Source organism: Rhinatrema bivittatum, chromosome 4 (genome assembly GCF_901001135.1).
Source record: "Rhinatrema bivittatum chromosome 4, aRhiBiv1.1, whole genome shotgun sequence".
In the NCBI taxonomy this organism is placed as follows: domain Eukaryota; kingdom Metazoa; phylum Chordata; class Amphibia; order Gymnophiona; family Rhinatrematidae; genus Rhinatrema; species Rhinatrema bivittatum.
This window is the reverse complement of record NC_042618.1, coordinates 84,779,807-84,799,210: the sequence shown is the minus strand read 5'-3', so window position 1 is coordinate 84,799,210 and position 19,404 is coordinate 84,779,807. Positions and strand designations below refer to the sequence as shown.

General features: G+C 46.3%; 1 protein-coding gene across 3 annotated transcripts in view; it reads left to right on the top strand.

The window, feature by feature from the left end:
* Nucleotides 1-19,404, top strand: part of YLPM1 (YLP motif containing 1) — a 443,744-nt gene that overhangs the window by 125,778 nt on the left and 298,562 nt on the right. For all 3 annotated transcript variants that reach the window (XR_003856278.1, XM_029598421.1, XM_029598422.1), the window contains exons 7-8: nt 16,917-17,298; nt 18,881-18,964. Coding sequence is in view for 2 of the 3 variants with exons in the window: in XM_029598421.1 (XP_029454281.1) it covers nt 16,917-17,298; nt 18,881-18,964 (466 nt within the window). In the remaining variant the exon portion in view is untranslated. The remainder of the gene's footprint in view (nt 1-16,916; nt 17,299-18,880; nt 18,965-19,404) is intronic.

The window sequence follows — 19,404 nt, the reverse complement described above, 5'->3', positions numbered from 1 at the left end:
TTATATGTAACTGCCTTTTTCCGCACCATTGTTATAGTTTGTTTACTACGCACCCCTGTTTTATGTGAACCAGCATGATGTGACTGCTGTCTCGAATGCCGGTATATAAAAATTTGAAATAAATAAATAAATAAAAATAAATAGATGGGGTCGAGATAACTTTGGACAAGTGGGTCCTAGCCATCATTCGAGAAGGGTACCACCTGGACTTCCTTTGAACTCCTCCGGACAAGTTTGTGGAATCTCCCTGCCACGACCCCCTCAAGAGGGCGGCAGTGGAGGCTACTCTGACCAGACTCCTGACCCTGAAGGCCATAACCCCAGTGCCTGCACGGGAAATAAGTTCTGGGCATTACTCCATTTACTTCATCGTACCCAAGAAAGAGGGCACATTCAGGCCCATCCTGGACCTCGTCAGTCAACCGACACCTAAGGGTCCCAAGATTTCGCATGGAAACCCTGCGGTCAGTCATACGTGCAATACAGCCAGGAGAGTTCCTCACATCCCTGGATCTGTTGGAGGCCTACTTGCACATCCCAATCCATCAGGAACACCAGCGCTACTTACGCTTCAAGGTCCTGAATCAACACTACCTTTCGGGTTAGCCACCGCACCGCGGACCTTTACCAAGGTAATAGTAGTGGTAGCGGCGACACTCAGGAAGGAAGGAATTCTCATCCATCCCTACCTGGACGATTGGCTGATCAGAGCAAAATCACCGGAGGAGAGCCACCAAGCAACCAACAGAGTCTTAACTCTACTGGAAAGCCTAGGATGGGTAGTCAACACAAACAAGAGTTCCCTACAGCCATCGCAGTCGCTGGAATACCTAGGAGTCCGATTCGACACCAAGGAGGACAAGGTCAGCCTGACCCCCACGAGGAGATCAAAGCTGCGGAACCGACTCCAGACCCTGCTGAGTGCCACCGGCCCACAGCTTGGGATTATCTACAAGTACTTGATCTAATGGCATCCACATTGGAAGTGGTACCATGGGCGCGAGCTCACATGAGACCTTTGCAGCGCTCACTCCTATCTCGGTGGAGTCCATGATCCCAGAACTAGACCGTACATCTACCCCTACCGACCAGAGTTCGAACCCAGCTACGGTGGTGGCTACAGTCCAACCACATGAGCCAGGGATCAAGAATATCCTCCCCAACCTGGACCCTGCTCACCACAGATGCCAGCCTAAGCGGATGGGGAGCACACTGCGAAGAGCTAACCGCCCAAGGGCGGTGGAACAAAGACGAGTCGGGGTGGAACATCAACCGACTAGAGGCACGGGCAGTCAGGTTAGCCTGCCTGCGATTTGCCCACAGACTTTGAAACAAAGCGGTCAGAGTGATGTCGGACAACGCCACCACGGTGGCATACATCAACCGGCAGGGCGGAACCAGAAGCCAACAGGTATCCTTAGAAATAGCCCCCCTGATGACCTGGGCGGAAGCAAATCTCCAGGACATCGCCGCCGTCCACATTGCCGGGAAGGACAACACCACGGCAGACTTCCTCAGCAGGGAAAGCCTAAACCTGGGAGAATGGAAGCTGTCATCCACAGCCTTCAAGATGATAGTGGATCGGTGGGGGACTCCGGACGTGGACCTGCTAGCGAACAGATCCAATGCTCAAGTACCCAGATACTTCAGTCGCAGGCGAGACCCACAGTCACAAGGGATCGACGCCCTGGTACAGACCTGGCCACAGGGGACCCTGCTATACGCCTTTCCCCCATGGCCCCTGCTGGGCGCAATCATTCACAAGATTCGGCGACACAGAGGCCTAGTCCTTCTGGTGGCCCCGGACTGGCCAAGAAGACCCTGGTACGCAGGCATGAGAAGACTACTGGCAGGGGATCCTCTACCCCTACCCCCACTCAGGGACCTACTACAACAAGGCCCCATCCTCCACGAGGATCCAGCTCAATTCTCACTTACGGTCTGGCCATTGAGAGGGCCCGACTGAGGAAGAGGGGATACTCGGGGACAGTAATAGATACCCTCCTCCGAGCACGCAAGTTCTCCACATCGCTAATGTACATAAGGATCTGGAAAGTATTTGAAGCCTGGTGCGAAGATCACAGCACCAAACCACACTCCGCTAAAGTCTCCATAATTTTGGAATTCTTACAGAATGGACTTCAGAAGGGCCTGTCCCTCAACTCAATCAAGGTTCAGGTGGAAGCGCTGTCATGCTACGGCCCCAGGAGCAAGGGCAACAGCATTGCCGCGCACCCAGATGTTTCACGATTCCTGAAAGGGGTCAAACACATTCGCCCACCACTGAAGTGGCCAGTGCCCCTGTGGAACCTCAACCTCGTTCTGGAATTCCTAGCGGGACCCGCCTTCAGACCCCTCCGAGGCCTGTCTCTCCGTCTACTAACCCTAAAGATGGTGTTCTTGCTGGCCGTATGCTCGGCCCGCCGCATCTCAGAGCTACAAGCGCTGTCCTGCCGTGATCCATTCCTCAGAATCACCCCAGGGACCATCCATCTACGCACGGTTCCCTCCTTCCTACCCAAAGTGGTCTCACACTTCCACCTCAACCAAACCATATCATTACCAAGGATGGAAGGTTTGAAGAAGTCGGAAGAAGGCTGATCCCTGCGCCATCTCGACATCTGCAGACTGCTATCCAGATACCTGGAAATGTCGGAACCAGTACGAAAGACGGACCACCTGTTCGCCCTTCACAGCGGGAAGAAGCAAGGGGAAGTGGCCTCACGGGCAACCATTGCGCGTTGGCTTAAAGAAGTCATCAAGGCGGCCTACGTAGAAGCGGGAAAACCACCACCTCTACAGGTCAAGGCCCACTCTACCAGAGCGCAGGCGTTCTCCTGGGCAGAAACTAGAATGCTGTTGCCTGCCGAGATCTGCAGAGCGGCAACGTGGTCCTCCATCCATACCTTCTCCAGATTTACCGTCTGGATGTTGAGGCCCGGGAGGACACAGCATTTGCAAGAGCAATCCTAAGCGGACCTCGCGCAGCCTCCCACCCAGTTCGGGAGTAGCTTTTATACATCCCATTGGTCCTGAGTCCATCTGCTACACGCTAGGAAATGGAGAAATTACTTACCTGATAATTTTCAGTTCTGATTTCCCGGAACCATGTTCTAAACTCCTTCCAGGAGGGCATGCCACTCACCTCCGACTCCGGGGCCGCCGCGGCTGCGCTGGGCGCCACGTGCGTCTCTCCTCGGCTCTCCAGCGCGCTAGGCCCCAGATCGTCTTCTACATTTTTGAAGGAGAACTGCCTAAGATCAGGAGTCTCTTTTTTGGCGGTCTGTGCCATGCGCGCACCCTGAGTGTAGATCGCTATTTTTTCCGGAGTTTCACGGGGTTTGCGGTCTGTATGTCTGTATTTTGGCTAGGGGAGAACGGAGCACCACGTTCAAGCGGCCATCTTCCGCGGTGGCCACGCCCCCTCCCCTCTAGCAGTTACTTTTTATGGGTTATTATAAGGCTTGGGAATAACTGCATAGGGAGTCAATAGCTACCCTTAAAGGAAACATGGGGTTAATCTGCACGGCGCAGCAGATAACTTAAGAAGCTTGCTGGGCAGACTGGATGGACCATTTGATCCTTTTCTGACATCATTTCTATGTTATATATTTCATGAATATTTATTGTGGACAACCTGTAAATCAGGCCTGTTTGTGGATCTTCAGGATCAGAATTGGCCATCGCTATTATAGTTTCTTATCGTTTGGTCTGGTATTGTTGACTTGCTTGCTAGTTTGTGATTTCCCGCATCACCAGGATGCCCTTTTTAAAAATTGTCATTACACTGGCTATTCTCCAGTCTTCAGGAACAGCGGCAGATTGTAATGATATGTTGTAGATTAAGGAGCAAATCTGCAATTTCATATCTTACTTCTTTCAGAAGCAAGCTTTTTTTCCACTTCGATGAGATTTTATCTATGTTACTATTATTTTATTAAAGTCTGAAATATTAAGGAATTTTACCATTTTGAAAGTCTTACTGGGTTTTTAATTTGATTGTTTTTATAACTGTATAAGAACATAAGAACATAAGAAAATGCCATACTGGGTCAGACCAAGGGTCCATCAAGCCCAGCATCCTGTTTCCAACAGTGGCCAATCCAGGCCATAAGAACCTGGCAAGTACCCAAAAACTAAGTCTATTCCATGTAACCATTGCTAATGGCAGTGGCTATTCTCTAAGTGAACTTAATAGCAGGTATTGGACTTCTCCTCCAAGAACTTATCCAATCCTTTTTTAAACACAGCTATACTAACTGCACGAACCACATTCTCTGGCAACAAATTCCAGAGTTTAATTGTGCGTTGAGTAAAAAAGAACTTTCTCCGATTAGTTTTAAATGTGCCCCATGCTAACTTCATGGAGTGCCCCCTAGTCTTTCTACTATCCGAAAGAGTAAATAACCGATTCACATCTACCCGTTCTAGACCTCTCATGATTTTAAACACCTCTATCATATCCCCCCTCAGTCGTCTCTTCTCCAAGCTGAAAAGTCCTAACCTCTTTAGTCTTTCCTCATAGGGGAGTTGTTCCATTCCCCTTATCATTGTTAGCCCTTCTCTGTACCTTCTCCATCGCAATTATATCTTTTTTGAGATGCGGCGACCAGAATTTTACACAGTATTCAAGGTGCGGTCTCACCATGGAGTGATACAGAAGCATTATGACATTTTCCGTTTTATTAACCATTCCTTTTCTAATAATTCCCAACATTCTGTTTGCTTTTTTGACTGCCGCAGCACACTGCACCCACGATTTATTGGTGTGGGATTATGAATTTTGAATTTTGGGGCAATATTTGTCCATCTAACTGGGTGATGCATTAAGCTGCGTTAGTGGTCTAACAAGTGTTAAACAACATATATTGTGCAATATACTTGATAATTTGCATGGCCCTGCTGCGGTTCCCTCTGCCATTACAATAACCTGCTTTGCATGCATGCAAAGGAGGTGATTAATAGGCAATTCGATGTAAATATTTTTACTGCAGCTGACCAAGAAAGTGGTCAGCCATGATAAAATACCACCTTCTGGGCGATTGATAAATGTAATATGGGAAAGCCAGGTTCCGTGGCGTGGCACAAAAGAAATGTTGTTGACCCCCGGTTCAACCCAGGTCTTCACTTGAGGCGGCTCCGACTTTCCAGTTCACATGTGGCAATAGGCCCCCACAACCAGTGTTCCAAAAAATCCAGTTCCCCCCCACCCCACAAGTGACAGATCGTGGAAGGTATAGTGCTACCCTCAAAGGTATCACCAGAAATAATTGGTATTCAGTGGGGGGGAGGGACTGCCCCTCCCCACACTTGTATCTAGAAATGTCATTGGGATTTAAGATGTGCCCCCCGATCTTCCTCTGAACCTTTAAAATTAGAAGAATGCTGGCTGAGAGGAGTAAACTTCGGCCAGTAATTGCCAGATTTCTGAATTCAGCCCATAAAATGGATTTTCCTAGCATGTAGCAGATGGACTCAGGACCAATGGGTATAGTGTGCTCCTGATAGCAGTTGGAGACTGAATCAGATTTCAATCTGACGTCAGCACTAGTATATATACCCCTGCAGGAAGCTCTGCTCTCCAGTATTCTTCTTTCTCCATAGCAGTTTGGGACTCTTAACACGCTTGCACAGCGTTAGAGTATTTAAACTAAAGAAAATTACAAACAAGAAGAAATCTTACGTCTACAAATGAGCCCCGCTCTCCTGCGGTGATACCTACGGGTACCTCCTCCAGTTGAGAATTCCTGAGGTGATTTCCAAGATTCCTCAGAGGTAGGCCTCGGTCCAGCAGTCGGTTCGCGGCGTGGACTTGGCCCCCGGCAACAGGAGCAGCTGAGAGGCAGCGGGTGCAACACCGAGCGCGGCGGTGAAGGTATTCCCCTCTGTCCCCGCAGCCGGAGACCGCCCGGAAAGAGACCGGGAAACGCCGAGACAAGGTAAGGTAGAAAACTTTCTAAAAGTCTCTGGTCTCCGAGGCTCGGAAAGCCACACAGATCACTGGTCAGATCCATGACCAGGAACGCTGCTACGCCCGTCGAGGCACTAGAGCCAGCGGTATCCTTCCTCATGAATGCGACCTCTGACCTGATACGCACCCCAGCCAGGTACGTCTCATCAACAGTGGCAGCCAGAAGGCAACTCTGGCTCCAAAGTTGGTTAGCCGACGTGACTTCCAAGACGAAACTCAAGAGAATGCCCTTTAAAGGAGCCCTCCTGTTCGGAAGCAAACTGGAGAAGTTAGCTGACAAATGGGGCGAATCCCCCCAGTCCCTCGGCTACCGGAGGACAAGAACAAAAGAAGCCAACACTCCTCTCTCCAATTACCTAAGGGCAGAGGATCACAGTGCTTTAGACCCTACAAGGGTACATATCAAGCACCTCACCCCGCAGGCAGGGACCAGTCCTTGCGGAACAAACACAACAAGAGGAGAGCCGGCTTTGGCACAGGCTCCAGCCGCACGCCACAATGAGATTCAGCCGACCCATTCACAGGAAGAAGCTATAGGGGGCAGACTTGCCCTATTCTACCAAAGATGGGTCGAGATAACAGCGGACAAGTGGGTCCTAACCATCATTCGAGAGGGATGCTATCTGGATTTCCAAACATCCCTCCGGACAAGTTCCTGAAATCTCCTTGCCATGCACCCTCCAAGAGGACGGCAGTGGAAACCACACTGGCCAAATTGCTCGCCCTAAAGGTCATAACGCCGGTGCCAACGCAACAACAAAATACTGGGCACTATTCCATTTACTTTATTGTCCCCAAGAAAGAGGGAATGTTCTGGCCCATCCTGGACCTCAAGTTGGTCAACCGCTACCTGAGGGTACCACATTTCCGCATGGAAACCCTGCGCTCGGTCATAAGGGGGCGATACAACCGGGAGAATTCCTTACATCCCTGGACATGTCAGAAGCATACCTGTACATCCCGGTCCATCATGAGCATCAGTGCTTCTTGCGCTTAGCGATCCTGGACCACCACTACCAGTTCCGGGCGCTACCTTTCAGACTCACCACAGCCCCTCGGACGTTCACCAAAATTATGGTGGTAGTAGCGGCAACACTGAGGAAAGAGGGAATTCTCGTACATCCATATCTGGACGATGGGCTGATCAGGGCAAAATCTCCAGAGGAAAGTCGTCAGGCGACCAGCAGAGTCAAGACTCTGCTGGAGAACCTCGGGTGGGTTGACAACACAAAAAAGAGCTGTCTACAGCCTTCCCAATTTCTAGAATACCTGGGAGTCTGGTTCGACACCAGACAAGACAAAGTCATTCTTCCTCCGAGGAGAAGAAAACTGACGAACCAATTGCGAAACCTGCTAACAAGTCTTCGCCCCAAAGTATGGGACTACCTCCAAGATCTCTGCCTCATGACGTCAACCCTGGAAGTGGTTCCATGTGCAAGAGTTGATATGTGACCGCTACTGCGCTCCCTACTGTCACGGTGGAACCCGATGTCCCAGGACTACTCCGTTCGCCTCCAGCTCCCAGAGAAGGTGCGGAACCAGCTCCAATGGTGGCTACAAGAAGACCATCTGAGCAAGGGCGTAAGACTATCTCCACCGACCCGGACCCTGCTCACCACGGACTCGAGTCTACGAGGGTGGGAAGCCCACTGCCAGGAACTGACAGCACAGGGGCAATGGGACAAGGAGGAGTCGGAATGGAACATCAACTGACTGGAAGCCCCTGCCTACGGTTCAGTCACAGACTCTGGGGCAAATCTGTCAGAGTAATGTGAGACAATGCCACGACAGTTGCCTACGTCAACCGCCAGGGAGGAACCAGAAGCCAACAGGTGTCCCTGGAAATAGATCCCCTAATGGCGTGGGTGGAAGCAAATCTACAAGGGATCTCAACCGCCCACAACGCGGGAAAAGACAACGTCACTGCAGACTACCTCAGCAGAGAGAATCTAGACTCAGGAGAATGGATGCTGTTGGCCACAGCCTTTCAGTTGATAGTAAACCGCTGGGGAACCCCAGCCATGGATCTCCTGGCAACTCGGTCCAACGCCCAAGTTCCCAACTTCTTCATTCGCAGACGAGAACCACAATCCCAAGGGATCGAATCCCTCGTCCAGACCTGGCCACAGGAAGACCTGCTATATGCCCTCCCCCTTTGGCCACTACTGGGCGGGATCATCCGCAAGATAAAACACCACAGGGGACCAGTACTTCTAGTGGCCCCGGACTTGCCAAGAAGGCCGTGGTACACAGACATGCGAAGACTACTGACAGGGAGCCCTCTCCCTCTACCTCCACACAGGGATCTGCTTCAACAAGGCCCGATCCTCCATGAAGACCCAACTCGATTCTCTCTTATGGTTTGGCCATTTAGAGAACACGCCTGAAGAAGAGCGGATACTCGGGGCGGTGATTGACACTCTGCTCCGAGCACGCACGTTTTCCACATCTCTGACCTACATACAAATATGGAGAATTTTCGAAGCCTGGTGTGAAGACCGCAGCATCCTCCCACGGACAGTCAAGATTCCCACGATTCTGGAATTCCTGTAGAACGGCTTACAGAACAGGTTGTCTCTCAACTCCAGCAAGGTGCAGGTGGCCGAGTTGACCTGCTACAGAGCCAAGGTGGAGGGTGGCAGCCTAGCCTCTCACCCGGACGTCTCTGCTTCCTGAAAGGGGTCAAACAGATACGACCACCCCTAAAGTGGCCTGTACCATTATGAAATCTCAATCTAGTCCTAGACTTCCTAGCAGGAGTCTCCTTCAGACCCACCTGCGGTCTGTCCCTCAGACTACTAACACTGAAGACTGCATTTCTAGTGGCAGTCTGTTCGGCCCGTCGCATCTCCGAGCTTCAAGCACTGTCCTGTCGAGAACCGTTCCTCAGGTTCACTCCAGGAACCATACAGCTACGCACGGTCCCCTCCTTCCTCCCAAATGTGGTTTCTCACTGCCATCTAAACCAAACCATCTCGCTGCCATCACCAGACGAGCATAAGGACTAGGAAGTATCTTGCTGCCTTCGCCATCTTAACGTCAGTAGACTTCTAGTCTGATACCTGGAAAGGTCGGAATCCGTATGAAAGACGGACCACCCGTTCGTCCTTCACAGTGGGAAGAAACAAAGGAAAGTAGCCTCATGGGCAACCACAGCCCGCTGGATCAAAGAAGTTATCCAGACGGCCTACGTAGAGGCAGGCAAGCCTCCACCTCTACAAATCAAGGCCCATTCCACTAGAGCCCAGGCAGTGTCCTGGGCGGAAACCAAGATGCTGTCACCTGCCGAGATCTGTCGGGCGGCGACATGGTCCTCCATCCACACCTTCTCTAGGTTCTACCGCTAGGTTCAGGCTTGGGAGGATACAGCATTCGCAGGGGTAGTACTAAGTGGGCAACGGGCAGCCTTCCACCCGGTTCGGGAGTAGCTTTTGTACATCCCATTGGTCCTGAGTCCACCTGCTACACGCTAGGAAATGGAGAAATTACTTACCTGATAATTTCATTTTCCTTAGTGTAGATAGATGGACTCAGCATCCCGCCCATGGCTGCTGCCAAACACGGAAACCTCGGGTAACAATCCCAGAGAGCAAGACAAACACAGCCAAACTTCCCTCTAGTTAAGACACCCATACCTACCAGGTGTCTGCGTTTCTTGGTTGAGTGCACTGGTGGTCTCCAGCTATACCCACATCAACCAGTTCAAGTTAATCTCGTTAACCAAGTTATTCTAGTTAATCAAAGTTAATCAAGTTTTTCAGTCACACATATATCCACAATGCTTTTCGAAGAGAATACTGAGGAGCAGAGCTTCCTGCAGGGGTATATGTACTAGGGCTGACAGATTGAAATCTGATCCGTCTCCAACTGCTATCAGGAGTACACTATACCTATTGGTCCTGAGTCCATCTGTCTACACTAAGGAAAACGAAATTATCAGGTAAGTAATTTCTCCATTACATGCCATTACAAATAGAAAAACTTAGTTAAACCGCTACAACTATGTTTTTTCTTTTGCATAAAACAAAACAGGTGCTCCCTATCCAACTTCAAAATAGTGTTGTTCTGTGACCTATTTTGAAAGGGTGGAGGTGGTTTTGTTCCAAAATGGGCCTTCACCCCTAGGTTGCTCACTGGATTATAAAGATTTTAGTCCTGGTGTGCATAATAAAATATTTCGAGAATGGCATAATAAGGGTATTCAAACTATACTTTAGGTAGTTGATGATATGATTCAAGTGCACCCATTTCATGCTCTTCAAGATGACTGTAGTCTAGATCCTAAGCCCTTTTATGCCTGTTTACAATTATGACACTATGTTCACTCCTTGACATTGCCTGACCTGCATAATCATGCTTGGGAACTCCTCTCTGATTTTTTAGATTTGAATGATTCCAGTAGACACAAAGTCTCTTTGGTACAAATTGATTGCAAACATAGGCCCGCCCTGTGTTGGGATATCTTGAAAGAGGGCTGGAATTGGGGACAAAGTTGACTTCTGCATATTATAAGGAATGTTTCATAAGAGCTCAATCTTTTTCCATTCATGCTCCTCTTATGGAACTCCAATTTAAGTTCCTACATAGATTTTACATCGCTTCTAAGAAGGCCAATAAGATGGGAGTCTCAGGAGCTGGGCGGTGCCCCAAATGTGGAGAAGTTAATAGTACATTAGGCCACCAATTTTGGACTTGCCCTGCACTTCACCAATTTTGGACTACTGTTAATAGCTATCTTAATCAAATAAGTGGTGTCTCCTTTTCTTTAATAGTGAATATCTTTTTATGGGATGATTTGCGGGGAGTTACCTTTCCTAATAAATATGTCAAATGGTGGTGCAGAGTGATGATGTTAGCCAAAAAATGTATATTGCAGAAGTGGGCATCCATATATCCACCGACTTTGACACAACTTAAGAACCGTATCCATTAAGCATGTGTATTGAATAAATATATTGACAAAATTGTATGGTTCAAGAAAAAGCAGGATTTTGTGAAGCGATGGGAGGTATATTTGAATTCTTTGTCTCCTTTTGTGTGAGGGTTGCTTCTTAATGATCTGCCCACAGGACGGTCCTAGGTTGTATTATACAGTTGTATAAGTGAATGTGACATTATCCTTTTCACAGTTTGGATGAGAATGTTCAGGATCCAGTAGGGATGGGAGGAGGGAGGGTTGGCAGGCTTGTTGACTTTCTGTATGTGTATTTCTTACTATGTTCTCATGCCCGATGGTTTGCAGAACTCCTTTCCTTCAGGCAATTAATGTCTATTGTAATAATGCTTGACAAGGAATGCACTGAGTTGAAAAGTTCACAATGTTATGTGAAAATTGCTGTTTTGGGTCTGAGTCGGTATTGTCATGCCTGCTCAAGGCTTTCTTTTGTTGTATTTTAATATGTCTTTTTCAGTAAACAGATTTAAACATAAAATTAGAAGAAGGTGCCACGATGGGGCCTTGCCCCTTAGCACCTGGCCTGGTCAGCGCCATTATTCAAAATGGTGCTGACCCAACCTTGTTCCTGTCATGTAATTGGGGTAAGGTTCAGGGATCGGACCTAGGCCACTTTGCAGGCACCTTCTTCAGTGGCCGGAGCTTTAAGGCGATGGCAGTCCTTGCTGTTTCGGGCAGTCATTGCACCTAAAGGGCTGCTGGCCATGTTACGTTTTCCTGAGGTGCTTGGCCCCAAGATAAAAGAAGGGTCCCACTAGCATGGTGACACCTTCCATGAAAAATCATCGCAGTTTAATGCATCCAGGTGTAAGTTTGTCATTTAGCTGGTCTTAGATGGATATTCCAGGGGTGTTGCCACTTATTCAGTAAATGAAATAAAATGCCAGTATTTGTTGTTATCTGCATGAAAACATACCTAGTGTTAGCCAGATAAACCTATCCAGCTAACTTACCAATAGCTGGTTATATTCAGCAGCATGTCAAGTTAGCCAGATGCCCCCACGGTCGAATTTATTTATTTATTTATTTTGAATTCTTATATACCGACATTCCTGTATGAGATACAGATCACACCGGTTTACAGTAGAACAGAACAGCCGCGATTGAGCGATACATTAAACAATAAGTTAAACATTAAATTAGGTTACATTAAACAAGAGAAACTTTCAAAGGAAAACAATTGGGAGTGCCAATTAAAAACATTAGAAACATTAAAACGTTGAAACATGGGTAGATTAATCTTGGGTCATTGAACTTTAGAGACAGTTGCTAACTTCAGTGAAGGGTTAAGGAAAAATAACAATAATTAGATGTGAAAAAAAACGAGGGGAAAAAATTAAACAGGGGATCAGGGAAAAATGATGTATTAATAAGAGCAGGAAGAAGGAAGGCATGGGTGGGAAGTCATGAGATAGGGGGTGGGAAGCACGGGTAGAATTTTGAGCCATGGTTGAGTCCTTTGAACGGTGTCAGGGAGCTCTTATGTTTCCGGGAAAGCTTGTCTGAAGAGCCACGTTTTTAGGTATTTCTTAAATGTTTGATGGCAGCGTTCAAGGCGTAAGTCCGGTGGCAAGGTATTCCAAAGAGTGGGCCCTGCAGTCGAAAATGCCCGTTTTCTTAGAGTGGTCTTGGCTGGAGGGGCATATAGGGAGCCTTTGTACGCCCTTCTAATCGGTCTATCTGAGACATGTGGACGTAGTTGAGAACTAAGTTTAAGTGGGACGATGTTATTTAAGTCCTTGTGGATCATCATGAGGACTTTAAAAGAGATCCTAAATTTGACAGGTAGCCAGTGAAGGGAGTGAAGGATAGGAGTGATATGGTCTCTTTTATTTGAGTTGGTAAGTATCCTAGCAGCGGCATTCTGGACCATCTGTAAGGGTTTGATAGTTATCGCAGGGAGGCCAAGTAATAGCGAATCGCAATATTTATTTATTTATTTATTTATTTATTTATTTAAAGGCTTTTATATACCGACGTTCATGTATTGGTACATAGCACGTCAGTTTACATAGAACTAAGTTAGAAATTACATCGAACAGGAAGGAACAATTTATAGGGCTAACTTCGAAGAACTTATAGATAAGATAAGAAAAACTTAAAAGTTGAAATTAAATTAAATTATTACATATAACTTGTAACTTATAACAGAACTAATAGAAGAGCTGAGAAAGACCTTAAAAATTAAAAATGAATTATTACAGATAACTTATAACTTTACAGATATCAGCTAACCAATAAAAGTTTAGAGTTCTGATTTATGGCCTAATTAACAGTATAAAATCTAACTAATTAGGAGGATTTAAGGTTACAGCATGCGGCATCTAGCGTCTTGGAGTATGAAATGCGAAAGTTAGTCCCTAAGGGGGGGACCTTTAAGTGAAGGCTTTAGTGAAAAGCCAAGTTTTAAGCTTCTTTTTGAATGTTCGATTACAGGTTTCTAGACGAAGGTCCGTGGGGAGTGCATTCCAAAGAGAGGGGCTGGCAGTCGAGAGAGCACGTTTCTTGAGCTGTGACTTGGCTGGAGGTGTATATAAGGTGCCCAAATAGCTGGTTCTGATGGGTCTCAGTGGTGTGTGAAGACGAAGTGGGTCGCTCAGATCTAGCGATGTTTGTGAATGAATGGTCTTGTGTGTTATGGTTAAGGCTTTGAATAGTCTAATTTAGCGAAGATAATAGATTGTAGTACCAAACGGAAATCTCTAAAATGCAAGAGAGGTTTCAGTTTTTTGAGTACTTGGAGTTTAAAGAAACATTCTTTCGTAGAGTTGTTGACGAATGATTTTAAGTTGAGTTTGTTGTCAAGCCAAACCCCTAAGTCTCTGACAGAAGGGGAAAGGTTGATAACTGTTTTGGCGAATTGAGAAGCACCGGGTGAATTGAGGGGAGCTTGGTTTTCATCTGGTGAAATGATGAGGATCTCGGTCTTATTTGAATTGAGGATTAGGTTTAGGCTAGAGCAGGGATCAGGAACCTTTTTGGCTGAGAGAGCCATAAACGCCACATATTTTAAAATGTAATTCCATGAGAGCCTACAATATGTTTAAAACTAAATACAAGTAAATGTGTGCATTTTATGTAAGATCACACTTTTAAAGTACAATAAGTCTCTGAAAATATTACACCAGGCCTTAAGACACCAATACATCTCCTATTAGGAAAACGGACCAAGTCAGGCTGCTATAGAGTCCTACACAGAAACTACACGCCAGCAGAAAACCTCACCTGAATCACGTGCTGTCCCTCACCTAACATAGAATAAAGAGACCAAAACGCATAACAAGAAGCATGCAGAAAAAACTGAATTGGAAACTGCAACAAGCCAGAGTCTCTGTATGCAGTGTAACAAAGGAAAAAAGAAACATCACCCATCCTTATAAAACAAATCAAGAAATATAAAATCATCAGCAGTAAAACTGTACTAACAAAAAGAACATATTTCCAAACAGCTGATGAGTGGAATATCCAATAATTAAAAACTCATATAAAACATTTCCAGATACCAACAAAATATTTCAAAAATAGCAGACACAAAGATCCAGTAATGAAAAATAATAAGGATATAAAAATGTTTTTGCTCTGCATACCTGGGAACGTTTGATATCCAGGTGTCCTAAGATTGTTCTGAATTAGCAGGAGGTGGGGTGGTTTGCTTGGAACTTTCTCCTCTCTCAGTCACATACCAGCGCTCTCTCTCACACTGGCTCTCAATGACACACCTATACACACATGCTCTCAGTCCTCACATATACACATGTTTTTTCTCTCTCACTTATATAGGCTCTTAATTACACATTTACACACATGCTGTCTATCTTTTCACGCTTAAACACACACACACACAGGCTTTCAATCACACACATACATGCTGTCTTTTTCTCTCACACACAGACTCTCATTCACATGCTTACAAACATGTCCTCTCTTTCTCTCATTTACACACAGGCTCTCAATCACATACTCACATGCTCCATCACCTAATCCAGCTCTCAATCACACACAGACACACATGATCTCTCTCTTACTTATACACACAGGCTCTTAATCATACATACACATGATTTCTCTCACACACAAAGGATCTCAATCATACACACATACTCTTTCACACAAACAGGTTTTCAATCACAAACTTACACATACAGGTTCCCAATGGTAAACTTACATTCATGCTCTCTCTCTCTCTCACAGGCAGGCTCTCAATCACAGACATACTCTCTTTCACATGTACAGGCTCTCAATCATTCACATACATGCAATCTCTCACACACACACACACACACAGGCCCCCCCCCCCCCGCGGCCCGGAAGAGGAAGTGGAGAGTATCTGGTGCCTGCGCGGCAAGAAGAGGCCACACTAGTGCGCTCGGCATCGGCCCGAAGAAAAGAAGACTGCAGCGCGGCTCGGAGGAAAATGAAGAGCTTCAACCGCGGCCGATGGGACTCTGCCTGGGCTGAAAATGAAGAGGTTAGTGTTGGGAGGAGGCTGCTGCTCCGCGAGTTCCCGCGGTGGGGGTGGGCGTGAGAGAGAGTGAATGAGCAGCAAACACAGCTTGCTCGCTCATTCACTCTCTCTCTCCCCCACCCCGGGAACTCGCGGAGCAGCAGCCTCCTCCCAACACTAACCTCTTCATTTTCAGCCCAGGCAGAGTCCCATCGGCCGCGGTTGAACCTCTTCATTTTCCTCCGAGCCGCGCTGCAGTCTTCTTTTCTTCGGGCCGATGCCGAGCGCACTAGCGTGGCCTCTTCTTGCCGTGCAGGCACCCGATACTCTCCACTTCCTGTTCCGGGCCGCGGGGGGGGGGGGGGGGGGGGAGAAGAGACCATGCCGAGCTGTCCTGCCGCGTTCCGCCCGGGCTGACAACATTTTAAGCCCGGGCGGAGGAGGACCGGGGAGCAGCTGGGTCAGCGGGGAAAGTGTGGCGACACTTGTCTGCGAGCCAGATGCAGCCCTCAAAAGAGCCATATCTGGCTCGCGAGCCATGGGTTCCCGACCCCTGGGCTAGAGAGAAGATTGTTGATCGATTGTAGACAACTGTTCCAGTAGGCCCAGGTTTTTTGAAGTGAATCAGTGATTGGGAGAAGAATCTGGACGTCATCAGCGTATAGGTAAAACGTTAATTTTAGATTGGAAAGTAAATGGCAAAGTGGAAGCAGATAAATGTTAAAGAGGGTGGGCGAGAGGGATGATCCTTGTGGGACTCCCAGTTTGGATTTGATGGCGTGTGATTCCTTATTATTGATCCTGACCTTATATGATCTGTTCTCAAGGAATTGGCCTCTTTCTGTACTTGCATATATTTTTACTTTGCTATATATATGTACACTGTTTTAATGGTTTTAAGGGCACTTTGGTATATTAAATACTAAACAAAACTCTGGGGTGAATGCCATCCGGTCTTGGTGGTTTGTTGCTGTTTAGCTTGTCAGCATTCCCTATTACGTTCTTCAGTTTATCACTAATTTGCTTCAAGTCCTGTGATCGATCACATTCAAAGAATGGTTCCAGTATGGGTATCTCCCCAAAATCCTCTTCGGTAAAGACTGCAGCCAAGAATTCATTTAATTTTCATGCTAGGGCTGTGTCTTCTCTGAGTGCCCCGCTTAACCACTGGTCAACTAGTGCTCTGTCCATTTTGCAGGTTTCTTGCTTTTGAGATTTTTGAAAAAGTTTTTATTAGTTTTTGCTTTTGTGGCAAGCTTCTTTTCAAATTATTTTTGGCTTGAATTATCGTTTTACGCTAAGCAACCATGCCATACTGATACGTGCATAGTTCCATGGTAATGTCTGGATTATTGAGATTAATTGTCATTCTGATTGGCTCGGCAGATGACAATGTGAAGAACTGCCATGAATTTGTTCTAAAGAATGCCTTGCATCCTTGTGGATTGTAGCCCTTTTGATGACAAGAGCATAACAAACAGTATCAAGTAATCATAAGGAACTCTCTATATAATTATGTTTAAAATATTTTACTGTGTCTCTTACAGACTTCTCGTCTAGTTCTTCCTGCAGCATCACTGGCACGTCAGGCCCAGGAGGCTCAGAAGTCATCTGTTCCCAAGCCAGGTTCTGATACTGCTCTTGCAGTTGCTCCAAAGTCCGTTACAGCACCTGCTTTTTCTTCTGTAGCTGCAACTGCAGCCAAAGCACCAGGAAAGCGGGAAGATCACTGGGATGAGGATACTTTCTTTGGCTTATGGGATGATGATAAAAGACCTTCACCAGATTGTGATGAACATAAATTGATGACAAAATCGGGGCCACTAAGTAAACAGCCCATTTCAGGTCTGATTCCTGGGCCACCATCACTTTCACCTGTTTCCAAGCTGCCTGCAGTCCAACAGACTGTAGACTATGGCCATGGCCAGGGTGAGTGAAAAACATGAATGCCATACTTAGCATTGGTAAAGTGAACTGATAATGGACATACATAACGTTTGGGTACAGGGCCTGTCCTAACAGAATATGCTGCAGGTGGATTTCCTTTTACTTTCCGGCTGATGATCAGAGGGGCTTTGGCTTGCATTGTTTATTTATATTCCATCCTTCATACTTGGTCAGCCATTTCAAAGCGGATCACATTCAGGTACTGAGGGTACAATCTAAGATAAGTTTCAAACGGGCACGCATGTACCCGTGTGCATTGGCGTGCGTAGGACACACGCATGTCCACCAGATTTAAAAGCCGCCTACATGAGCGCCCGTCTCCTGATATGTAAATATCTCATTATGTAACGTGCATACACATATGTGCACATGTTATAAAACAGCCCCGGCATGCGTATGTATGCGCACAGCCACATAAAGTCAGGTTTGAGCTGCGCACGTTGGGGGAATTTTATAACAGAACTAAGGCTAGAAACCAACATGATTGAGTTTAAAAAAATGATTACAACATGGCTTTTTAAACAGGCATTTAAAGAGGGCAAAGAGTGAGCATAATTAATGCTTATTATTTTTCCTTGAACATTACATAATACTGAGTTCCCCTGCAAACTGAATTTCTGTCTCTTATGTGATTTTATTTGTTTTTATCTTGTTTATTAAGATTATAAGATTGTAATAGAATTAATAATTTAAGTTAAAACGTATTTTGTCTGTTTTAATTTTAATTTAATTTGAATTTATCATGTTAGCTAATTGTAACTACTGTAAACCAATATGATGGCTTGTTCCAAATACTGGTATAAAAACTTTAATAAATAAATAAAATAACAGGCAGTGTCCATGCCATGATCTGTTTGTCCACCAGTTCCCCCTGGTTCTTTAGCCTGCACTCCCCACAGTTACCCTGGATCCATTAAACCTCGTAGAGATGCCTGTATTTTAATTTATTTTTTTTAACTTGCACCTCTTCCATAGCAGAAGTAGACTTAGGCGGCACTGGACCCTGGCATGTGCCCAGGCGTGTAGGTACTTGCACACATCTCTTGGCCCTGTCCCGGAACGCCTATGCCCCTTTTTCATTTGAAGTGAGATATTTACATATCAGGAGATGGGTGCTCACGTAGGTGGCTTTTAAAATCTGGTGGACATGCGCATGTCCTACATGTGCAAACATCTCTTGATTTTGGTGTGTGCCTGGCTTTTAAAATTCACCTTATAGTTTGTACCTAAGGCAGTGGAGGGTGACGTGACTTGCCGAAGGTTACAAGAAACAGCAGCAGCTTCCCTGGATTCAAATGCATTGCGTAATGATGATCTGAAAAGATAATGCCTTGCATAGTATGTGGGTGGTTTGGCAGCATTGTGGTGGGGGGTAAGACTTCATGATCTACATGTTAGGTGCGCTGCAGGAAGACATGACTTGATTGAGCTTCATCCTCATGGTTCTTCTGAGTAATAATGTACTTGCGCTAAGAGGGCATGGCCCGCGTATTATGGCATAAAGGGGGTGTGTGTATTGCATTGTGAACAAACTCTTGAGGTATGTCCTGGGTCTGTGTTGCAGATGTGTCTGCTGGGAAAATGGAGCAGTTCCGTTACGGGGAAAGGATCACATTGCATCCTGACTCTTTGTCTGAAAAAGAAAAAGGTAAGCATGAAAGCAGAGCCAGGTAGGGCAGCAATTGCCCTTTTCAATATGGTAAAAACATAGAATGTCATTCTTATGCTGCCTCTTACCTTTCACTTGGAAATTTCTCACTTAATTCTCATTGTCGTGTGCTGCTTTTAGTTTTTGGCATTTATTTCACTCTTAGCAGTATCACATTTTATTTTGATTGCTAGCAGATTATATGGCCTGAGTGCTTGATTTTTCCATGATGTTTATTTCACGGTGTATCTGTACATTCCTCCAGCATTCAGTACTGATTGGGTATAGTCTGTTAGTGCAGTACAGTGGAAAAATAGCCAAGGGCCAGGAGATGCTTAAGCAAAGTAGGTACACAGGCCAAGGTCAGAGTCCAGGCAGTGGTCAAGGCAGCAGCGAGAAGCACAAGGTCGTAGTCCATTCCAGAGTGAAGCCAAAGATCA